This window comes from Cricetulus griseus (assembly GCF_003668045.3).
Source record: "Cricetulus griseus strain 17A/GY chromosome 1 unlocalized genomic scaffold, alternate assembly CriGri-PICRH-1.0 chr1_0, whole genome shotgun sequence".
NCBI lineage: Eukaryota > Metazoa > Chordata > Mammalia > Rodentia > Cricetidae > Cricetulus > Cricetulus griseus.
In genome coordinates this window covers 93,007,567-93,031,025 of record NW_023276806.1, presented here as the reverse complement: position 1 = coordinate 93,031,025, position 23,459 = coordinate 93,007,567, and the positions used below count along the sequence as shown (strand labels likewise).

The 23,459-nt window shown below is 36.7% G+C and overlaps 1 protein-coding gene across 4 annotated transcripts in view; it reads left to right on the top strand.

The window, feature by feature from the left end:
• The window catches only part of Eif2a (eukaryotic translation initiation factor 2A), a 29,882-nt gene extending 6,423 nt beyond the window's left edge, over positions 1 to 23,459 (top strand). For 2 of the 4 annotated variants that reach the window (XM_027391653.2, XM_027391654.1), the window contains exons 2-14: positions 16 to 85; positions 5,131 to 5,205; positions 7,863 to 7,981; positions 10,165 to 10,264; positions 10,792 to 10,874; positions 11,574 to 11,647; positions 11,776 to 11,920; positions 12,080 to 12,196; positions 16,018 to 16,589; positions 19,230 to 19,343; positions 21,017 to 21,136; positions 22,207 to 22,272; positions 23,071 to 23,459. In XM_027391653.2, coding sequence (XP_027247454.1) covers positions 16 to 85; positions 5,131 to 5,205; positions 7,863 to 7,981; positions 10,165 to 10,264; positions 10,792 to 10,874; positions 11,574 to 11,647; positions 11,776 to 11,920; positions 12,080 to 12,196; positions 16,018 to 16,589; positions 19,230 to 19,343; positions 21,017 to 21,136; positions 22,207 to 22,272; positions 23,071 to 23,136 — 1,721 coding nt within the window. In that variant the 3' untranslated portion in view covers positions 23,137 to 23,459. The remainder of the gene's footprint in view (positions 1 to 15; positions 86 to 5,130; positions 5,206 to 7,862; positions 7,982 to 10,164; positions 10,265 to 10,791; positions 10,875 to 11,573; positions 11,648 to 11,775; positions 11,921 to 12,079; positions 12,197 to 16,017; positions 16,590 to 19,229; positions 19,344 to 21,016; positions 21,137 to 22,206; positions 22,273 to 23,070) is intronic. The other 2 variants (XM_027391655.2, XM_027391656.2) reach the window with 1 other exon arrangement.

Below are 23,459 nucleotides of genomic sequence, written 5' to 3'. Positions count from 1 at the left end.
CCATTGTTTCTTTAGTTCGAGGATCAGAAGGACTGTACATGGTGAATGGACCACCACACTTTACAGAAAGCACAGTGCTTCCAAGGTATAGCTTCTGTCAAATGATAAATAAGAAACATACAATGCACTCAAAGATTTTTGTTGATATTTCTTAAAATGTTTTAATTTTTATGTATGGGTGTTTCCCTCTATGTGTGTCTATGCAACACTTGTGTGTGTGGTGCCCATGGAATCAGGAGGATGTTATATACTCTGGAACAGGTAATTGTGAGCTGCCGAGTGGACACTGGAAACTGAAGTTGGGTCTTCTGGAGGAGCAATGAATGCTCTTAATTGTAGAGCCATCTCTCAGTCCACTGATCAAAAAGAAAAATAATAGATAAGTTAGTTTCTTGTGATGTCTTATTAACAAGATGGAAAGAATATTTATTCTTTGTAAAAAAAATAATCTTCGGATTTGAAAATCATCAACTTAAGATCTAGAGAGATGGCTCAGTAATTAAGGGCACATACTGCTCTTCCAGAGGATCCATGTTAGTTCCCAGCACCTGCATCAGGTAGCTCACAATTATTCATAATGAAACACCCTCTTCTGGCTTCCATGGGTGTATGCTGCATGTGCACACTAATAAAAATCTTAAAAATATATATATAGAAAAGAAAGAAGAGAAAAAGAATTAATGGCTTAGAAAGGAAAAGTATAGATGTTAGTGTAATTGAGTTCATGCATTTAGTTTGGAAAAGTTTCATCTTCTAGAATGAGAAAAATTTGCAAACATGATAGTTAAGTCACTATTAGTAATCACTATGCTGCCAGGAGATGAAAATGATATAAAAAGGAAGAAAGTAAAATATATGTGCATAATATGTATCTGACTAGATATATTTTTTTTTTCCTTGAAAGAAACCATGGGAAGGTTAAAGTAAAAATGATAACCTGTGACACGTGACAGCATAATAGGATTCAGGAGACATCTGAATGAACTTTGCCATACATATGGTTTTGACATTGGTCTATGTAATCTTTTAAATAATAAAATTGGATAAGAATAGAATAGAATGGCAGTATGATCTTATGAAGATCTGCAAAATTATTGAATACATTCAATAGTGTTATTGTGAGCTAAAGATTGTTGCTACTTGAAGCTATCAAAAGAGTAAGTAATTCTGCTACCTTTATGTTCATATGACCTAATATTTGAGTAAACAAAGGAAGGAGTTTATTTGGGTTCCAGTCATTGGTTGACTAGTCCCTTGTACTAGAGCAGAACATAAATGTGGCAGGTTGCAGAGGAGGTTCTTCACATAATGGAGGCCAGGGCAAATGTGTCTCATTGTAATGAAAAGCCTCAGGTTATTAAATATCTTAAATGCCATATTCGTCGGTCTTTGAAGCATTTGAAGATCACCTATCTAAAATACATCTATCTGTTTAACCTTGAAAACATACCTAACATGACTATAGTTTGATTATTACATATGACTACCAATCTGCATTTCTTAATCATACATTACGTTCTTAAATGAAATGTCTAGGTGCAATACCCCAAACAAGAGTAGTAACAAATATACTATATAACAAAAATAACTTTAAATTTGTATCAATATACCAATGTCCACACTAACATTAAATATTTGAGGTTAATAGTTGCTTTTTAATCTTATATTCCTATATCCCCACTAAATATGACAAACATTTGTAACTCATCAAATGACCAAAATCCACCCATACCCCACTTTGGGATTGTGGGCATAGACTACTTCCTATTGTCTGGGAGCAGTGGCAATCTGCAGTCCACACTAGAATAGTCTGTGTGGCTGGGCCATCTCAGCTAGCAGCTTTGAAGCTGTTGTGGATGCAGAACTCAGAGGAAACTGTAACAGAGGTGCTCTGAGAGTCTGGATCACCTGGGCTACCAGTTTTCATTCATGTCTGGTCCCCTTGCTCTGAAAACACACAAACTTTTAAAGGTAACAAACATATCTGCATTAACATGAGTGTGGACTTTGCATTGTATACAAGTCAACCAAAGATGACTTTCTGTTTTATGTTTGATCAGGTAAAATATAGTCACCTGTCTTTAGTTTTCTGTAGCCTTTCATTTTCTTTAGAAACAAAAGTATAACCTCTTCCCCAACATTCATGTACATACCACCAGGTGAGCTTTGCTAATCTTATAGACATTTCTCAAGCTAATCAAGTTGACAGTCAAAATTAACCATTAGAATAATTATATTAATTTCATTAAGAACTAAATCATTTTAGCATGAGAATAAGGACTAGTATGTATTCATATGAGCTCATGATTTCATCTTGTACATTTATTTATGGGGCTAGAGTGGTGACTCAGTGTTGGGAGCAGGAGCATAGCATGAACATCCTTGTGCCCATAGATGTCCAGAGAAACCAGGAATGTTAGCATATAGGATTATTTTTCCAATAGGAAGATGAAAAACCTGTTCTTCCATTGGAAGTATAATTGCCTGGTGATCTGTGTTACTTGTTTGGCCAGGTCATATCATGCTCTTACAGTCAAGACCTGAGATCGCTAGTAATCTAAATGATAGCCAGAGGCTCCCCCAGCTCCCACAACCAGGACCAGAGGTGGCTAATAGCCCAAATGACCTCTGTGCTATCTCTATGACTGAGACCAGGCCAGACCCTTTTGCATCCAATGTGTACAGTACCTGCAGAGGCCAGAAGAAGGTATCAGATCCCCAGGGTCTAGAGTCAGAGACAGCTGTGACTTTCCATATGGGTACTGGGAATCTAACCAGGGTCCTCTGGAAGATCTTCCAATGCTCACTTAATTGCTGAACTACCTCTTCAGCCACTGATGTTTATTTTAGTGTTTGAATTAACTTTTTTTGTTTTGTTTTTGGCTTTTCAAAATAGGGTTTCTTTGTGTGATAGTCCTGGCTGTCCTGGAACTCACTGAGATCCGCCTGCCTCTGCCTCCCAAGTTCTGGGATTAAAGGCATGAGCCATCACCACCTGGCTTGGCAGTGAGTACCTACATTTTGTATTTATTTAAATACATTGTATTTAAATTGTATTGACTGGGCAGCCCCATATTTTTAATCCATGCATTCAGGAGTCAGAGTGGCAGATTTAGCCAGCCTGCTTTACATAGTGAGTTCCAGAACAGCTAGGGCTACATAGTGAGTCTCTGTCTCAAAAAAATAAGTAAATTATACATGTATATAATTTAAACATTACATCTATTATTATATATTTGTATGGAAAATAACCAAATTTTCTCATTTGCCAAGATTAAAAAAAGAATTAATGAATGAAGAGATGGAGCAGTGGTTAAGAACACTGGCTGCTCTTTCAGAGTATCATGGTTCAACTCAAGTACCCACACATCAGCTCACAACCTGCTCGGACTCCAGCCCCAAGGGATCTGATGACCTCTTCTGGTTTCCCCAGGCTCTGCATGCATATAGTGCACAGATTTACATTCAGGCAAAACGCTTATACAAATAAAATCTCAACAACAACAACAAAAAGAATTAATCTCTGGATTCCATAAAATTGACATCAGTCCTAAAGACAATTCTAATACAAGTTATTAAAATACTGTTTGTGAGGTGGGCATGGTGGTGTATGCCTTTAATTACAGCATCTGGGAGGCAGGTGGATCTCTCAGCCAGCCTGGTCTGTGGAGCAACTTCCAGGACATCAAGGGCTGCACAGAGAAGCCTTGTGTCATAAAACAAACAAACAAATACTATTTATAACCATCGAGATAAGGGTATGATTATGGAGTCAAAATGAGGTAGGCAGATATGAGTTGGTTGGAATAGGCTATAACCTAGGAGGAATTAGTAAGAATAGAAATTGTCTGTCTTCAGGTTTGAGAATGAGTTGTACTACAGTAAGGCAAGAAACATCTTGTTCATAACTGTTTTATGGGAAAGGTATTTTGTAAGTTTCATTGTCTGTAAAATGAGTATAAATTACCATTATTTAATGAAAGCAGAAGCAAAATAATATCTTAAGGTAAATTAATGATGTGTGGCTTAAATGGGCATATTGGTTAGTTCTTGGTACATTTACTGTTACTTAGCAATTGAAATATTTGTTTGCCACAAAGTTCCCCACTTAATGTCACTACACCAGTAGATGTGTACATGAATACTCAAACACATTTCTGTCTGGCTAGGTCTTCATTGTTATTAGATATAGTCATAGTGTCCATCTCCAGTAGAGAGTTGTAATACTTACATAGTTTTGATTTCTTGATAGAATGTTGACACCAGACATACTTCCACAGACGATATTCAGAAGCCTGCATCACCATTTACTAAGATCTTTGGATTATTTTTATACATTAAGTCTCCACTGGGGAAATTGAAGGAATAACTTAGTCAAATTCAGGGACCCTTTAGTCCTTGAGAGTATTCTGTCTATTACTGTTTTGTTTTATAGATAGTGTGGGGCCAGTCTTTACAAAGCCTCTGCACTGCAGTCCCTCAGCTTGCTCAGAGGTGACAGCTAATAACTTTCACATTCAGTTTCGTTGTTTTGGCTTCTTTGGTCTTAGTGTTCTATTGCTGTGAAGTGATACCATGGCCATGACAACTCTTAGAAATCATTTAATTGAGGCTTACTTACAGTTTCAGAGGTTTAGTCCATTGTTGTCATGGTGGGAAGTATGGTGATGCAGGCAGAAATGGTGTTGGAGAGTAGCTGAGAGTTCTACATCTGGATCCACAGGAAGTGAGAAACACTGGGCCTGGCTTGAGGATTTGAAACCTCAAAGCCTACTCCCAGGGACATGTTTTCTCCACGAGGCCACACCTCCTAATCTTTCTCAAGTGGTGCCACTCCCCGATGATTAAATGTTCAAGTCCATGAGCCTATGGGGGCCATTCTCATTCAAACCACTCACCAAAAAAATGATCTATTTCTGAAGGTTTATCTGATTGCATAAAACCAGTTTCCATCAGACTTCACAACATTTATGATGTAAGAGATGAAGTATTTAAATAGACAAACATTTTTGGAATGTTTTCAAAAATTTGTATAAATTATGTCATTGAATTAATGGATTGTAGGCTTTTCAATCAGATTTTTTAAAAAGGATTATTAATGTCTTAATTTAAACTTTATTTTTTTTTCAGGGAATCTGGAAAAAATTGCAAAGTCTACACATTTAGTAAGGATGGGACATTGTTTGCCTGGAACAATGGAGAAAAGTTAGTGTTCATTTGTGGAAAGTTTTATGTGTACCCTGAATATTAATATTACATAGCTAGCATGATTTAAAATGCATGTATTCGATTTTCATTGATAAAGTCAATCTTTTATTGTCATATGTAGTGAGAGTACTTTGAACACCCTCAAAGGTGTTCAAAGGTACATATGTTATGTAGTGACTCAGAATTAAAAATTACTGTGAAAAAATTATTGATGAAAAAATCAAAAAGTTATTTCAAATAGTGTTCTAAGTTATTGGTTAGGGTTTCTTAAATTCACTAATATTTAGAAAATGATTATTATTTTTTGTTTGTTTAGACTTAGAAACTTTGTAATTTTGCTGTTAAATCATTAAGTTAGTACTATTAGTTTTAGTGTATATAAAGTATAGTAAGAATGATATATATAGCTTTTATAAACTATCAGATTATAAAACTGGCCTTATAAAAAATGATTGTTTTCAATAAATGGTCATAGTTTTCTAAAACCAGTCCTTTTTAATTTTTTACAGTGACTATAGATCAATAAAATGTCCAAATATCTGTTACTTATTTTTCTTTTGATGTTTTCAAACATGTTATACTGTTAGACTTTTCAAAAAAGAAAAAAATAATGCATTAATCTGATAATAATGAATTCAAAAGTTCTTTATAGTGGTAATTTATTCAAAAATTTTCTGAAAGTCAGATAAAACATGTTTTTTTAAAATTACCTGTTAAAGACTGAGTTAAATTAGTTGATTTGTGGCTATTGACTAACCAATAAAATACTTGCAAATCATTAACAATATAATCACATTGAATCTTAGCCACAATGTTAAAATTTTTTTTGTTTGTTTTTGAGACAGGGTCTCTGTATATAGTCCTGACTGTCCTCATATTCATTATATAAATCAGGCTGGCCTGAAACTCACAGAGATCCTCCTGCCTCTATCTCCTGAATGCTGGGATTAAAGTTGTGTGACACTATGGCCCAGCTTTTCTATATCAGATGCTAGCCTTTATTTTCTTAAAACGATGTGATCATAAAATAGTACACATTATTCCAGGGCAAGGCAATCAGATACAGGTATTAATTGTGGTCTTGGTCAATTTGTAGTTATCTAATTCAGAAACTGTAATAGATCTTTCCTTAAATAGAATCTTTTAACATTTTATTAAAGTAGAAGTAATTGTTGAAAATAACACCAATAAAAACAACAAAGTCTCATTTTAAAATGTATTGTTTATAGTATATAGTTTGCAAAGAATCATTGTGTGTGTGGGGGGGGATGATGCATATGCCTGTGTGTTTAAGTGTGCAATATAATCTCAATCTTACTGGGTTTTGCTTATCCTAACCTTGGAATCCTCTTCAAACACAAGCAGAATGAAGTTTATTTCAACAATTTCTTGAATAAGATGGAATATTATATATGTATGTATGTACATACATACATATGTATGTATTAACCCTAAAAAGATTAATTGTGCCTGTATCTAAACCTGTGGCCCACAAGCCAAATACCTCCCAGAATATCCTTCATTGCATTCCAGCACATTCATAGACACATCATGCTGCATTGTCTAAAGATTGAGCAACCTTGAACTTTTGTTTTTGAGATGGTGTCTCTATGTAGCCCTGGCTGTTCTGGAATTCATTATGTAGATCAGGCTGGCTGTGAACTCAGAGATCTGCTTGCCTCTGCTTTCTGAATGCTGGGACTAAAGGCAAGTGCCACTATGCCCAGCTCAGTTTTTAATTTTTTTAAAATTATTTTTAAAATGTGTATGGATTATATGGGTGTTTTGCCTGCATGTGTATCTGTGCACCATGTGTTTAGTGTCCATGGAAGCAAGAAGAGGACTCAGACCTGGAACTGGAGTTCTAAATGGTTGTGAGCCATCGTGTAAGTGCTGGGACTCCAATAAGGGTTCTCTGGAAGAACAGACACTGCTCTTAACCTCTGAGCCATCTCTGCAGCTGTACCCTAGGACTTCAGTGTAATATAGGGAAGTATGTCAGGACAGGCTGATTTCCAAAATTTGGCTCTAGCATTTATCAGTAATATGCTGATCATATCGACTCATTTGATTTTTCTTTAAGTCTAAATGTATTTGTTTATAAAATAGAGATGATGATGCTTGTAAGGATTCATATGAGAGATTTACAGAATGTGGTGAGGCCACTGCATGGGACTATGTAGGAAGCATCCAATATGGAACAATATGGAGCTACTTTTATTACATGATTATGCAGTAATTCTTAATGTGGTAGACAGCTCAAAGATCTTAATAGACTTGCTTACTCATTTCCACAACTATTTTGGTTTCTTTTTATTCAAATTTAAAAAGTGCTTCTCCCTTCTGCCTGCTTTCCCTCTGACTTGATGACCCTCCCTGCAGCCTAGCCATGTGCTCACTCAGTTGGAAGTCATATCACTTCTGGGTCTTTCTGCTAATTCTCCACTATTTCTCAATACTTTTGTGGTAAAATTTACATTTTTTTAAAGTTAAAAGTGTTTCCTTGATGTTTTTTGGAACTGCCTGAAAAGTAGTTTTTATAAAAAGTAAACCATTTGAAGTATTCTATATTTGAAAAGAGGTATGAATGTTTTGGTTAGTGCTGGCTGTTATAAAATGGTATTTTTTGCTGAAGTAATTTCTTTTGAAACCAGAGTAAATATACTCAATGTCACTAACAAAGGACTACTGCACTCCTTCGATGTCCCAAAAGCAGTTTGCCTTGAATTCTCGCCAAATAACACTGTCCTGGCAACGTGGCAGCCTTACACTAGTAAGTATTTTCCCCTTATAAAAGTATTCTTAACAGGACCAATTACATTTGGTGGGAAAAAGTTAGGTTTATAACCTTGTAAGATGGTAACTTAAGGTCAGGCAGGCACCCCACCTCTCACCCCCCACCATCTGCAGGGAATATAATCTTAGTGCATGACTGAGACTGCAAATAAGCCACATCCTTTAAGTGGTCTCAGTATCAAGTAGCTCGGGCTGCCCTCAAACTCTGTAGCCATGGATGACCTTGAACTTCTGGTCTGCTGTCTATACTACCTGGATGCTGAGGTTTTAGGTGTATACTACCATGCTCCATCCACGTGGGGTTGGAGATCAAACCCAGGGCTTCATGCACGCTAGGCAAGCACTCTACCAACTTTTTCATGCACCAGCCTTTTTCATCTTAACCAAGTTCTTTACTGTGACTGTAACTTTTAACTGTTAGGGGTTCACAGAAAAAGTAACAAAAATTTGTGCATAATTTCATGGATAGAAGATTCATTCTCATTGCCAATCTTAACATCTATAATCATGCAGCCTTTTCTTATATGAAATAAGAACTTTCACCTTTTCACTTTAAGGAAGCTCTTTGTAGCTTCTCTTATCCAAATTGCTAGTGTCACTACTTTTGTGTTCCTACTCATTAAGTAAAATAAAGGTTACTTGCAGGCACTGTGTCCTCTGCCAGTAAATATAATAAGCAAAAAGGCTACTGGGTGGGTAGAAGAATATGTATGTAGTATGGATGGATACACTGGCCACAAAGATGATTAATGAGGCAGGTGCATCTGTGTGAATCATGCTAGCCTGGTCTACAAAGTGTATTGCAGAACAGCCAGAAATACATAGTGAGACTTTGTCTCAAAATAAATAAATAAATAAACAAGTAAACAATAAATAAAATTCTTTTCAAAAGATGATTCATTAAAAAGAAAGACTTGTGTTCCAGTTAGAATGGAATGGCTCAGGATTTTATCAAGATGGTACGCAATTTAAAATTAATGAGTTATTTCTGGAATTTTACTTTTAATATTTTTTGGGTCATGGTTGACTGCAAATAACATACCTCAAGAAGTAAAGTAAAAATATACGTTATGAGATAAAGGAGAACAAAAGCTGCAAAAGAAAATTTAGAAAGTAACTAACTGCTGGCTAGAAAAGATCTCCAGAGATCTGGAATAGTAATGATTTAATCAACATTTAAAATAATCACTATAAGCAAAAGTAGATATATAATATGGAAGAAGTGTTATGACAGAGTGCGGAGTGTAAGTGCCTGTGATTCCAGTACTTTGGGGAGACTGAGACAGGAGGATGATGAGTTGGAGATGAGTATAGCTAGGAGACCTTGTCTCCAAAAATGAAAAGCATAGAAACAGTGCCCTATTTGACATATTTAAAGCCATCTAATGGTAATGACATATGAGCTGTCATATAGCCATGCTTTATCCATACAGACGTAAGAAAGTGGTATAAAGGCTGTTTTGAGAACATTCCATTAGAGGCTTGATGTAACCAGTTATTAGAGTGCTTACCAACATTCATAAGGCCTGGGTTTGATCCCTACACTACATAAACTGGGTGAGGTATCACAGGCCTGTAATTCCAGTACTCAGAGAACCTTTAGTTCAAGGTCACTCTCAGCTACACAGGAATTTGAGGTTAGTCTAGGATATATATGACCCTGTCTCATTAAAAAAAAGAAGAAGGAAGGAAGGAAGGAAGGAAGGGGGAAACATTCTCTAACAATGACATTCTTTTTAAATAAATAAGTGATGATCACTTTAAAGTTATAAACCTCAGGGTTTTATTCTTTCAAGAGGGTTAGACACTAATGAATTTTGTTTTTCTAGTAAAGTGAAGGGAAATCGAGAATCATAGATGATAGGTATAAACCTTCATGACTCAATCCCTTTGACAGTAATATAAGTCAGAATTAATAAGAAATCCCTCAAGTATTCTTAAAACTTACAAGCTGTCATTTCAGAGGTGGGCTTTAACTCAAACAGCTGTCATTTTGTCTTGGTTTTAGCAATAAGTGATTAATTCCATAATTAAAATAGGAAGGAAAGTTGATTTTAGACAATTCTTTTATTTAAATTCTTAATCCTATTCAAGATTTTTGTGAGAATGAAATCTTATAAGTGTTAGAAGACAATCACTATAAAAATGTTTTTATTGCAGCTTCTAAAGATGGTACAGCTGGGGTACCCAACCTACAGCTTTACGACGTGAAAACTGGGACATGTTTGAAATCTTTCATACAGAAAAAAATGCAAAACTGGTAAATAAAGTACTATCTTTGAAAAATTTTAGATTTAAAAATGTTTTGCCTGCATGTATGTTTGTGCACCTTATGTATGCCTAGTGGACTTGGAGGTCAGAAGACATCAGATCTTCTGGAACTAGAGTTATAGATGATGATGAACTACTGAGTGGGTGCTAGAAAATGAGCCCTGGTTGTCTACAACAACAAGTGCTCTTAAATGTTGAGCTATCTCTTCAGCCTGTTGAGTTATCTCTCCACTCCAGAAAATTATATTTTCACATTATTGCTAATGTCATTTATATATTTGTTTCTCTAGCATTTACTTTGAAGATAAATTATTCTAAAATTCTGATACTTAAGGGTTTTACAGTATAATATTTTCTCTTTTAGTTTTTTTAAAAAAGGGAACAATATATTTTTAAAGATATACCATTTAATAAGAGTATTAAACTGTTGGTACAGACATAATGTGTTTTATCTTATACACCCACATAGCTTTAACATGGTTTTACCTTTTCCCAATTCTCTTTCTTTTGATGTAGGTGTCCTTCCTGGTCAGATGATGAAATTATTTGTGCACGGAATGTTAACAATGAAGTTCACTTCTTCGAAAACAACAATTTTAGTATGGAAAAACTAAAGAACTTTACTTACTTTAAATACAGTTTTCAAATGTTTTTTGTTTGTCTTCAGTGCTAAGATTCTTTTCCAGGTTTTCATACATGGTAGCCAAGTGCTCAACCATAAGCTAGCCCTAATCTAATACATAGTTTTCTTTTTTCAGTGGCATTATAGGGTCAGGGTCATTCTTAATACTATTGATTTATTTATCCCATCAACTAGGGTTATACAATTACATATTAATATGGATTCTCATTGCTTAAGATAGGGTAATCAGTATCAGCGCTCTTATTATTTATCATAGAATTTCTATATGCACATTTTATACTAGCAAGCTGAGACCATCTTTCCCATCTAATGGGTTCTATGAATTCTTTAATACAAAGATTGGCATTTATTGGAGCATATACCATGTGCTTGGCATTGTGGTTTTTTTTTTTTTTTTTTTAAATCAATCCCTGGGAAATAGGTGGTATAATTAGAATCATCTTATTACTTGCCCAAGTTTATACACCTAGTCAATGGCTTAATGTAATGCAAGCCTGGTTCTGGCTGGCTCCCACCCATGCCTTTTCTACTGGATTGCTCTGCTTCATCTCCATGAAACTACAATGAACAGTTTGTAGTTACAATAACCTTTTATAATGAATTCAGAGTTTGATGTAAAACACATCAATCTCTAATCCATTTCCTCTCATTTTAGACACAATTGCAAATAAGTTACATTTGCAAAAAGTTAATGACTTTAATTTATCACCTGGAAGCCAACCTTATAAGGTAATTCCTGTTTTTATTTATTTATATGGAGCTTAAGTCTTTTCTCTTTTAAAAGTAATTCTAAGAACATCCATCTCAGTTTTTATGCTCATAGGAATTAAGTACTAATTTATGCATGTGTATCTTAGGTGGCAGTCTATGTCCCAGGAAGTAAAGGTGCACCTTCATTTGTTAGATTATATCAGTACCCCAACTTTGCTGGACCTCAGGCAGCACTGGCCAATAAAAGCTTCTTTAAAGCTGATAAGGTTACAATGCTGTGGAATAAAAAAGGTATGGTAAATAATTTTTCATTTTGTTACCAAATATTAATTTTGACATTCATATGTGTGTGTGTGTGTGTGTATATATATATATATATAAAGAAAGGAATATATAGATGATTTTTAACTTGGATTTTGAATCTAATTGAATACTGTTTCACTGTTACAGCTACTGCTGTGCTTGTAATAGCTAGTACAGATGTTGACAAGACAGGAGCTTCCTACTATGGAGAACAAACACTGCACTACATTGCAACAAATGGAGAAAGTGCTGTAGTACAATTACGTGAGTACCCATACACCCTAACAGTTTTCCTGTGGTTAAAATTAATGAGAGTAAACACACACACACACACACACACACACACACACAAATGCCATAAAGGTATAAAAGTAATACAACTTAAATTCATTTTTGTTTGTTTGTTTTTGTTTTTTGAGACATGGCTTCTCTGTGTAACTTATTAGCTGTTGTGGAACTCCTCCAGGCTGGCCTTGAACTCACAGAGATCTGCTTGCCTCTGCCTTCTGAGAGTGCTGCGATTAAAGACATATGACTAGCACAGTCTAAATTTTTTCCCCCCCACCAGGCTAAATGAGCCTTTTAATATTAGGAAGAGGCAGGGGCATGTCTGCAGAGCTCATGTCTGCAGAACAAGTGTTTAAAGTCCCTAACTTTATTGTGTCAAGGGAAGCCAGGGCTGGTTGGGATCAGACAGTGACCAGTCACTGTAGATATGCAGCAGGTCACTCTGGGCAGGCTGGACACACAGTGCTGTTTCTGCCTTTCACCATGAAACCAATTTTTTAAGAGGAGGGGGTAGGAAACAAAATAAACTAAAGCAGACCTGGCCCTTTCAAAGACATCCCTGTGGACTGAGAAGTTGTTGGAAGTAAACCTTGCTGACCTTAGGCCCCTATAAGGGTTCTGTTTGTACCTATCTGGGTGCCTCTTTGGCACCTTGAGATTGTATCCATCAAAATGAAGAGGAAAAGGAAAGAAATAAGCCACAAAAATAACTCAGTACTATCCCTACCAGTAGCCAACTCTGGTTTCAGCACAGTAGGCCCAGTTACCCTCTGGAACCTCGAGTGTCTGACAGAGTCTGACCTGTGATTCATTCTGCTAAGTGTGGAAGACAGGGTCTGCAGCAAGCAGCAACAGGATTACACAACACAACAGGGACCCTGAGTCTACACGGTTCGTTTTAATTCCATCATCATTGTGGGTAAACCCAAATACCATGATGGTATTTCTGATAAAATTCCTCTTTGTTGAGAAACTTGAAGTCATCCTTAAGGAAGCCTGACTTTGACAGACTCCAGTTAGTTTGCTAACAGTATGCCAGCACTTGAGTAGTAGAACCTCTGGTTAATGTGGTCTATAGCAGCTCTTTGAGCACTTACTAATCCAGCAAGTAGATGTAATAACTTTAGTAATAGCTGCAGAAATGAGAATAAAGTCCAACAATGGTACCAATTCACTCTCACTTGGATAAGCTAAAGTAACCAGAGAGCAATTATTACTTTACTTAAACATTTTTTTAGACATTTTATTTTATTATTTTATGTGTCTGAGTGTTTTGGCTACATATGTGTGTATACTGTGTGCATACCTGTTGCCCAAGAAGGTCAGAAGAGGGCACTGGATCCCCTGCAACTGGAGTTAATTTGGTTATGAGCTACCACTGGGTGCTGGAATTGAACTCTGGTTCTCCACAAGAGAACAAGTGGCTCATAACCGCTGAGTCAATTCTCCAGCCCAAAATAATAGTTTTTAACTTCTATCAGTTCCCTAATTACTTTGAATTGAATGTGTCAGAAGAGGAAATATTTCCTACTTTCCCCTCCAAAGAGCCCTATCTTCCTCTTGAAATAAAAAGTTAAACAGAGACCTGAAATATCAACAACAGATCTAAAGAAGGATGACACTGAATTTGTGTCTGGGTATAAATGAAATCACAGTATAAACAACAGCCATTTGAACATAGTAAGTCATACCAAGAAACATAAACTATAAGGGCCTGTATAATAAAACTTAAAAACTCTTCAGATAAACTCTAAACTAAATAAATAAACTTTTATAAATGATGGCATCTCTCTCCTAGTTAATCTAAAATTTAACATTTTAATGCCAATCGGGACTTTTTAAAACTAGATAAACTGGTCTGAAATTGGTAATAAAAAGTTAACACATAAGAATATTTTGAAAACTGTTAGGAAGACATGGGAGATTTTGATACTACTCAATGTTTAAACATAATAATTAAGAGCATTTATATTTGGCTTATGAAAAAGTATGTGTAAAATAAAAATATCTAGAAATAGATCTGTATATTTGTAGACATTAGTGTGTGGTAAAATTAGTGCTTAATAGTAAAGCCAAGCCGTGGTGATGCACGCCTTTAATCTCAACATTTGGGAGGCAGAGGCAAGAAGATCTCTGTGAATTAGAGGACAGCCTGGTTGACAGAGTGAGCTCTAAGACAGCCAAGACTACAGAAAAACCCTGTCTTTTCTGAAAAACCAAAAACTGAACAAACAAAACAAAAAACAGTGAAGAAAATATTGATTATTTAATTTGTAGTTCTTAAAAACTTGGCTCATCATTTGGAACATAAATTTGTTATTTTTACCAAAATATATTCCACTTGGCCCTCAAAATTATTATATAACCTCAAAGGAACTCTAAAAAAGAAAGTATGAGAAAACCTTTTTCTAATCCTAGAATTGAAAAAAGCATTTTCTAAGCAAGACAAAAATCCTAAGGGGAAGAGTGATAAATTTGTAATGTATAAAAAAGTTAATAGATTTCTGTTAGAAGAATGTACTAATTTAGCTAAGTAGAAAAGTTTTTTTAATCTGATAAAGGTTGAGGATAGTAATGAATACCATTGATCCCGATATTTAGAATATGGAGGAGGGTCAGATTCAAGGCCATCTTCACTTACATAGTGAGTTCAAGGCTAGCTTGAATTACAATAGACCCTGTCCCAACTTCCCAACTGCTCCCCCAGCTGTGCCCGCCTGCCCGCCCGCCCCCCAATCCCTGTGAGGTGAGAGCACAAGAAAGGGTAAGCTTTCTTAATTTCACAAGTTACCTAAATGCCTATTCAATAACTGGAAAGAAAAATAGGAATAGTACAGGAAAATTATTCTACCAGAAAACAAATGAAATCGCTTTTAGTTATTAAAACATAACAGTAATTAAACAAGTGGAAATAAAATTAAGTCATAAATTTAACCTAATAGGTTGGAAAAGGTAAAAATAAATGGTGTAGTGTGAATGTGAGGGAGACCCATGCCACTAGAACCTGTTGATAGGCATGGAAATTGGAGCAGCCACTTCATAGAACATTGTGAGGGTGCATTGCCAAATGATTACCCTCACAACTGTGTTCTTACTTGTTGTCTACACATGGAGAAATGATCAGGATGGTTTATAATGGATTCAGAGGCAGAGGATGAGGCAGATTTTTATGTGATCATGTAGAAAAGCCTCCAAAATATGGTACTAAATGAAATAACAAAAGCTTAGAACTTTGTCATTTTTATATATTTAAAGGATACATAAAAATGTATTATTTCAAGAAAATATTCTCAAAGGATATTCAAGAAATGAAATAGGTTGCCTTGATTAATACTTTTTGTGGCATGTGTTTTTATATAGTTTGTATTTGTTTAGTTGTATAGCGATGTGTAGATTCATTCCCAAAAAAGCACAAAAAACCCTCTTGCTGGACATAGTCATCTGCACCTATAGTCTGCATCCTAGCACTTTGGAGCTAGGAGGGTCATCTGGATTCAGGAATTTAACTAGCCTGGACGTCCTAGCAAAACCTCATTAAAAAATTTTTTTTTTCTAGTAATAAAGTATTACTGTATGTTGGCTTTCATGAGCCCATTTACCAATGTGTTTAAAAGATACTAAAATTCTGAGAGTTCTTAAATGTGTATGATTATGATTATACTCATATCACATAAGAAAAAGTAATTTTGAAGTTTGAAAAATGTTAGACGTGTTTATGAGTTATATATATTTGTATCTTGTGCTAATAGATATATAATTTTTTTACTGTTGATTTGTATCTTATATTCTTTTTCTAGCAAAAAATGGCCCAATTTATGATGTTGTTTGGAATTCTGGTTCTACTGAGTTTTGTGCTGTTTATGGCTTTATGCCTGCGAAAGCAACAGTTTTCAACCTGAAGTGTGATCCTGTGTTTGACTTTGGAACTGGTCCTCGAAATGCAGCCTTCTATAGCCCTCATGGACATATATTAGTACTGGCTGGATTTGGAAATCTTCGAGGACAAATGGAAGTATGGGATGTTAAAAACTACAAACTTATTTCTAAACCAGTGGCCTCTGATTCTACGTATTTTGCCTGGTGTCCAGATGGTGAGCACATTTTAACAGCCACATGTGCTCCCAGATTACGTGTTAATAATGGGTATAAGATTTGGCATTATACTGGCTCTCTCTTGCATAAGTATGATGTGCCATCCAATGGAGAATTATGGCAGGTTTCTTGGCAGCCATTTTTGGATGGAGTATTTCCAGCAAAAACAATAATGTACCAAGCAGTTCCAAGTGAAGTACCTAGTGAGGAACCTAAAGTTGCTACAGCTTACAGACCTCCAGCCTTAAGAAATAAACCAGTCACCAATTCTAAGCTGGTAAGTAAGCACTGAGGAAAATGGTTTTCTGTGAAACTGTGGACGTTTCCCTCATTGCTTGAGTTGCTTAGTATCTACTTAAAATGTACTCCAGAGAGTTCTCTAAAGCCCACAGAAGGTGCAGATGCTGAGCAGTTCATATAATAAGCTGGGTAAACAGCTAATTTAAAGGGACTTACAGTTTAAAAACATTTTTTTTTATTGAATTTAACACACATGCAATGAAATATGATCATATCTATGCTCTATCTCCCTATCCAGCTGTCCTCGTATTTCCCTCTAAAATTCATGTCTTTTTTTTTAAAAAAATAGCCCTCTAAGTCCATTTAGTACTATTCATATGTACATGGGTATGGGACCATCTGTTGGCAAATGGGAGGCCTACCAGTGGCCATATCCTTAAAAACAATGATTCTGCTTCCCCCAACAATTGTCACTTACCAGTAACTCTTCAGTAAGGGCTGAAGCCTAGAAATCATCTATCAAATCTATGTCAGAATTTGGCTGGCTTGATCTTGCGCAGGTTACCCCAGCTGCCATGAGTTCCTGAGTGCAGTGTCCAGTGTCCTATCTAGAAGTCAGCATTGTACAGCACTCCTCCCCATCCTTCAGCTCTTAACGTTCTGTTCTTTTCAGCTCTTCTGTAGTGTTGTCTGAGCCTTGGTGATAGGATAGGGGTTGGTACCTTCTCTTTAAGACTTTCTCAGCACTTTAACCACTGAAAAAGGAAATTTCTCTGACCATTGTTGAAAGCAGCTCAGGTATATTGGTATAAATATAAATGTTTAGAAGGCAATTTAACGACATGGCTATTTAGCAAAATAATATCAGGACTTTTGATTAGGATATACAGTAGGAGGCATGTAGAACAAGCCTCAAATCTAATCACTATTGGAACAGTAGGTACATCTTGCCTGGAAGGGTCAATATTGTACCTTGCCATACTAGGTAAGGCTATTGATGTCTTTTCTTCCCCAGCAGTCTGCATAGCACTGTCTGGTACCATGAATGCTAGGCAGCAGAGAAGAAACTTCCTGGTCAGTTTGAGATTGATTTCTCTTATGTCCTACAGCCGAAGTATGCAGTGTCTTCCGCGATAAGGTCTTACCGTATATTTATGATGGGTGACTTAGAGCAGTGGCAATAGTCTGTTGTTTGGATTCACAGTTTAGTTTCTGGGAAAGATAACATGATACATTAGCTTTATAAGTCCAAGACTTCAATTCAGATGATGATTAGTTGAGGCTGATGATATTAATGAGCAGGAGGAAACAGTGAGCAGCTAGCTGTTCAGCAGCAGTTGATTTTCCATAGGTGATCATTAGTCCAGTTTGCCAAAGTTACTGATTTTTCAATTCAAAATTGATCTGAATACATGCATGAAACTATCTCAGTTTTTAAAATACTGTCTTAGTTGGTGTTCTGTTGCTGTGAAGAGACAAGAAAGCATTTAATTGTGGCTTGCTTACAGTTTCAGAGGTTTAGTCCATTATTGTCATGGTAGGAAGCATGTCAGTGTGCAGACAGACATGGTGCTGGAAGTAGCTGAAAGTTCTACATCTGGATTCACAGGCAGCAGGAAGAGAGAGCCGACAGAGACAGAGACAAAGACAGAGACGCTTGGCCTAGCTTAGGCTTCTGAAATCTCAAAGCTCCCTCCCCCCCTCCATAACACACTTTCCTCAACGAGGCTACACCTACTCCAATAAGGCCACTCCTCCTAGTCCTTCCCAAGTAGTGCCACTCCCTGATGACTAAGCATTTAAACATGAGCCTGTGGGACCATTCTTCAAACTACCACAAACACTGTTGTTTTGTAAAAACATATTTAATGTCCTCTTGCCATTAGTTCCTCACCTTTCCTGAATATTAGTTAGATTTACATGTACTTTCAAACCCTATTTCAGAGCTCAGGAGAGCATTGATCAGTGGTCTGAGTTTCTGTGTTAGTATTAATAATACAGGATATCTGAGCATGAGCTACGTGTTCTTGAGGTTATTAGAAAAGCGGAGCTGTACCCTAGCCGACAGCTAGGAATGTTCCTTTTAAAGGGGCTGAATAAACTAGTAATAAGGTACCCAGAGAATTAGAGAACACTTTCAAAGAATGAAACTTCTTATCCTGTTCCTGGCTTGCACAAAAAGAAAACAACATCCTTCTTTTTTGACTAAAACATTCTAAAGCCTCTCAAATCCCATTAGTCTGTTTCAACAATGCTTAACCTTTCAACTTCGGACTTTACCAGTAAAGGGCTGTCACCTGATTCTTGTGAAGAAAACAATTGAGGTCACTGCCTCCTAATGGTATTAATCACACCAAAAAGACTGCAGAGAAGCAGTTTTTACTCAGTTTCGTAAGAACTACATACATGTCTAGCATTCCTGAGACAAATTTCACTGTTTCTATAAACCAAAAGTGAATTTTACCTGGGCTTATATAACTAGAAGATACATATCAGCTAATAGGGAGGCCCTTACTTAACTCTGTTCTAGGAAGAGATTTGAAATGTTCCTTTCCAGTTTTCTTAAATAATTCTGATAAAATCGTCCTATACTAGTAAAGGTACTTAATTTGCTATTGTGTATTCTTTTCAAACCCTGGACTCCATTTCAGAAGTGCTTGTTTTACATTTTCCTTAGCATGAAGATGAACCTCCCCAGAATATGAAACCACATCCAGGAAGTGACAAGCCATTATCAAAAACAGCCCTTAAAAATCAAAGGAAGCATGAAGCTAAAAAAGCTGCAAAACAGGTATTTGGAGTGCTGCGCTCTTCAAAACCAAGCCAAAAACTACTTGATCTAACTTTAATCCCTAAGTTTAACAGTTATATTCCTGAAAATGTGATTGTGATGTCAGAAAATGTAGTTGGAATTAGATATACATAGCCAAGTAGTTTTCTTTTGTGCCTCCCTATGAATTAGTGTCTGTATCTATATAGTGGGTAACTGTTAACATCTTTCACTACAGTGGGGTAACTGGGATTTTGTTTGTGTGGTTTTGTAACAGGTTTTTGTCTTGTAATTCAGGATTGGCCTTGAAGTCATGCTCTTCCTTCTTTATTCTCCTCCTGACTGTTGAGGATAAGTGTGCGTCACTGTGTCTGCTTTTAGTGGTGTTAGGGACTGAATTCAGGGCTTTGCAGATAATAGGCAAGTGATCTGCCTCTGGCCTGCATCTTTATCTCCTTGTGATTCAGTTTTTGAGATTGTGTCCATGATTGATTGACCCTATTCTTGGGTTGAGGTATACAACATATCATGGTGGAAACCTGTTGTGGAGGAAAACTCTTGATATGAGCCATGGCACAGAGAGGAAGAGATAGGGGCTGGGGTCCCACTGCGCTCTCCAAGAGCATTCCCAGAATACCATGAAACATTCCATTAGGCCCACCTCCTCTTAGTATGACTACCTTGGAAACCAAACCTTTAATATATGTGTCTAAAATGATGAAAAGAAAACTCTGAAGAAAGTAGACCTGACCTTGAAACCTAAGTTGGCAGTGGGATTGTATAGCATGTTTCTTACTGCAGACTCTTGGTGCAAACTATGGAGTGGTGTAGTTTGCTCTCCTGAAGGCACTTGTTTCCTTCCTCCCCTCCTTGGAGTACTTGTTTCATTAGGAGGAAATATGCTACAGTAAGGCTAGCGGGCAACCTAAGGGATTGGTTCTCCTTCCACCTTGTGGGCCTTTGGGATCAACTTCAGGTCATCAGACTTGGCAACAAGCATCTTAGCACTATTTATTTATTTATTTATTTATTTATTTATTTTAATTTTTTTCTTTTTTGAGACAGGTTTCTCTGCATAACAGTTTTGACTGTTCTGGGACTCACTCTGTAGACCAGGCAGGCCTTGAACTCACAGAGATCCACCTGCCTCTGCCTTCTGGGATTAAAGGTGTGTGTCACCACTGCCCAATGGCAACAAGGATCTTTACTTACTGAGCCATCTCAATGGCCCAATAATGTAATATCAAAAGTTAGAATTGCATTATATTCTAAAATTTGAAGTTGTTTCTTTTCACAGTTAGTATATTACGTGTGTGTGTGTGTGTGTGTGTGTGTGTGTGTGTGTGTGTGTACTATATAGTTAGTATCTATCTATCTATCTATCTATCTATCTATCTATCTATCTATCTCTATCCATCCATCCATCCATCCACATATCTCTAGAAATGTGTTTTAATAGGTCAGATTCAAGTTTGACCCCTGGGACCACACAGTGAAGGAAGGAACCAACTCCTGCAGGTTGTCCTCTGACCACACATGTGCTGTGGCACTTGTGGGAGTCAGGTCTCCTTCTACCATGTGGGTCCCAGGAATTGAACTCAGGTTGTCAGGTTGGCAGCAAGCACCTTTACCTACACAGCTGTCTTACACACAGACAGTGAATAAATAAATCTTTAAATTTGTTTTTCCTTTAGGAAGCAAGAAGTGATTCGGCTTCTACTCCCGTCATCCCACAGAGTGTACCACGGAACACTATCACCCAGTCTGTTTCAGGTGATCCAGAAGTAGACAAAAAAATTAAGAATCTAAAGAAGGTGAGAGACTGAATGAAAAATAGAAATGTACATCAGAAGACTTGTACATGAGAACTACATAATTAACAGGGATTTAAAATTTGTTAACATTTATTTCATTGTTGCTTTCCTTCCATAAAATATTATAATTTAGAGGAGGTCCTAAGTTCCATTCACAAATGCTTTGGTGACTGAAACTGCTTATATTGTTAATTTTGAAGTAATAGGGATGATAGACATCTGTGTAGGAAAGTCACTTCTTATCGTTGTCATTCCTGTGGGCTCATGCATACTAAACAAGTGCTCCTTTCCTGAGCTCCATCTCCAGCCCCGAACACTTTTTTTCTCAGCTTTTCAGTGGCTCTTTTTGAGTTACATAGGAACAGATACTAAAGGTGGGACAGCCCTGGGGGTGAGGATTCTCCAAAAGGCGGAGATGTTGCCCTGCCACAATGGAATGTTGAGGTAGATGCTGAAATCTGTGTTGTACTTGTGAATCCACACCTGTACATAAAACTTGCTATGCAAGCCTGACAACCCAAGTTTGATCTCAGAACTCACAGAGAGGTGAAAGGAGAGGGAAACCAGACTACAGAGTGTTACTCTGCATCTGTGTGTGCGCCACAGCTTAGGTGCCTGTGTGCACACCCACAGGCAGAATAAGAAAAAAAAATTGCAAAAACCTATTTTTTCCAATCCCGTGGTGTTTTGTTTGTTTGTGTGTGTGGGGTTTTGCTTTAGTTTGGTTTGTTTGTTTGTTTATTTTTGTTTTTTTGAGACATGGTTTCTCTGTAGCTTTGTTGCCTGTCCTGGAATTTTCTCTGTACACCAGGCTGGCGTAGAACTCACAGAGATCTGACTGCCTCTGCCTCCCTAGTGCTGGGATTAAAGGCATGCACCACGACCGCCTGGCTATTTTTATTATTTTTAAAACAATCTTATCTTATGTACAAATCCCAGTTTTTTCCCCCCCCCCCCCCCATTTTAGCATTTTTAACAGACCATCTTTGAAAGAAATGTAGTATGGCTGTTGCTGATAAAGTAATTTGCATTAGAAAGTAACTTTTTCTCCTCCTTATTTGATTTCACAGAAACTAAAAGCAATAGAGCAACTGAAAGAGCAGGCAGCCTCTGGGAAACAGCTAGAGAAAAATCAGGTAAGGCTTCACTTTCCATTTGGGCTCAGTCATTAGCACCCCTATATCCCCCCACCCCCCACCCTCATTTATATATTCCTCATTCAGTCAGGAAAAAAAGAACAGAATTGAAAAACTTATCTGGGAAACTGTTTGCAAAATTCTTTTTAATCTTTTTAATTTTCTTTTTAATATCCTTAAAAGTTTTGTCTGTGATAGGGGAAGCTCAGTCCTAGATCATGGTGAATGAGTCATGGTTCCTAAGGGTATCCTAATGCTGTCACTGTAAAAGTAATCACAATAGTTAGGGTTTCCTCCTATCGAACTGTCCTGCTTGCTTTTTTCCTCCCATTGTTCCCAGCACCTTTCCCTCCCTCCCTTCCTCCTTTCCTTCCTTCCTTTTTTTTTTTTTTTTTTTTTTTTTTTTTTTTTTTTTCTTTTCTGAGATAGGATTTCTTTGCCTATTATTAGAGCCTGTCTTGGAATTCCCTCTGTAGACCAGGCTGGCCTCGAACTCAGAGATCCACCTGCCTCTGCCTCCCCAAGTGCTGGGATTAAAGGCATGTGCCACCACCTCCCGGCTGTTTTCAGTACTTTTAAGTACAAGTAGATGCAGGAAATGCACTGAAGGGATAGCTTCATGCATTGTGCCTTATTCATAACAGAAACAAGTCAGAATTGCTTTCTAATCTGGGTTTACCAGTGGATCTGATAAAGTATAAGAATATTCCATCTCTAAGTTTTGTCCTTTATACTGTTAGGTTATAGATCCAATAATTATTTTCTATTTAATAACTTTATTGTTTGAAATGTTTTTAGTTGGAGAAAATTCAAAAAGAGACCGCCCTTCTCCGAGAGCTTGAAGATTTGGAATTGGGAATTTGAAGATCCACAGAAAGCAAATTTGTTGGCCGGAACCAGTCTAAGCAAATCTGTTAGTCCCATAGTGTTCATGGAGTCTCCACATGCCCACTTTTCACATCAGTCTGTATTTTTAACCATTTATCCAAGGCTGCATATGTGTGATTATTTAATGATGTCTATTAAGTTGACTTTTACGTCTGCACCCTGTATCATGTCAGTATGTGATAAAGAGAGATGATTGTTTTTCAGAAAAGCTTAACAAATTGACAGACATTTGTTTTTAATAGATAACAGTATTTCCTATATAAATAAATAAAGACATTTTAAAATTTTTTTGCCTTCAA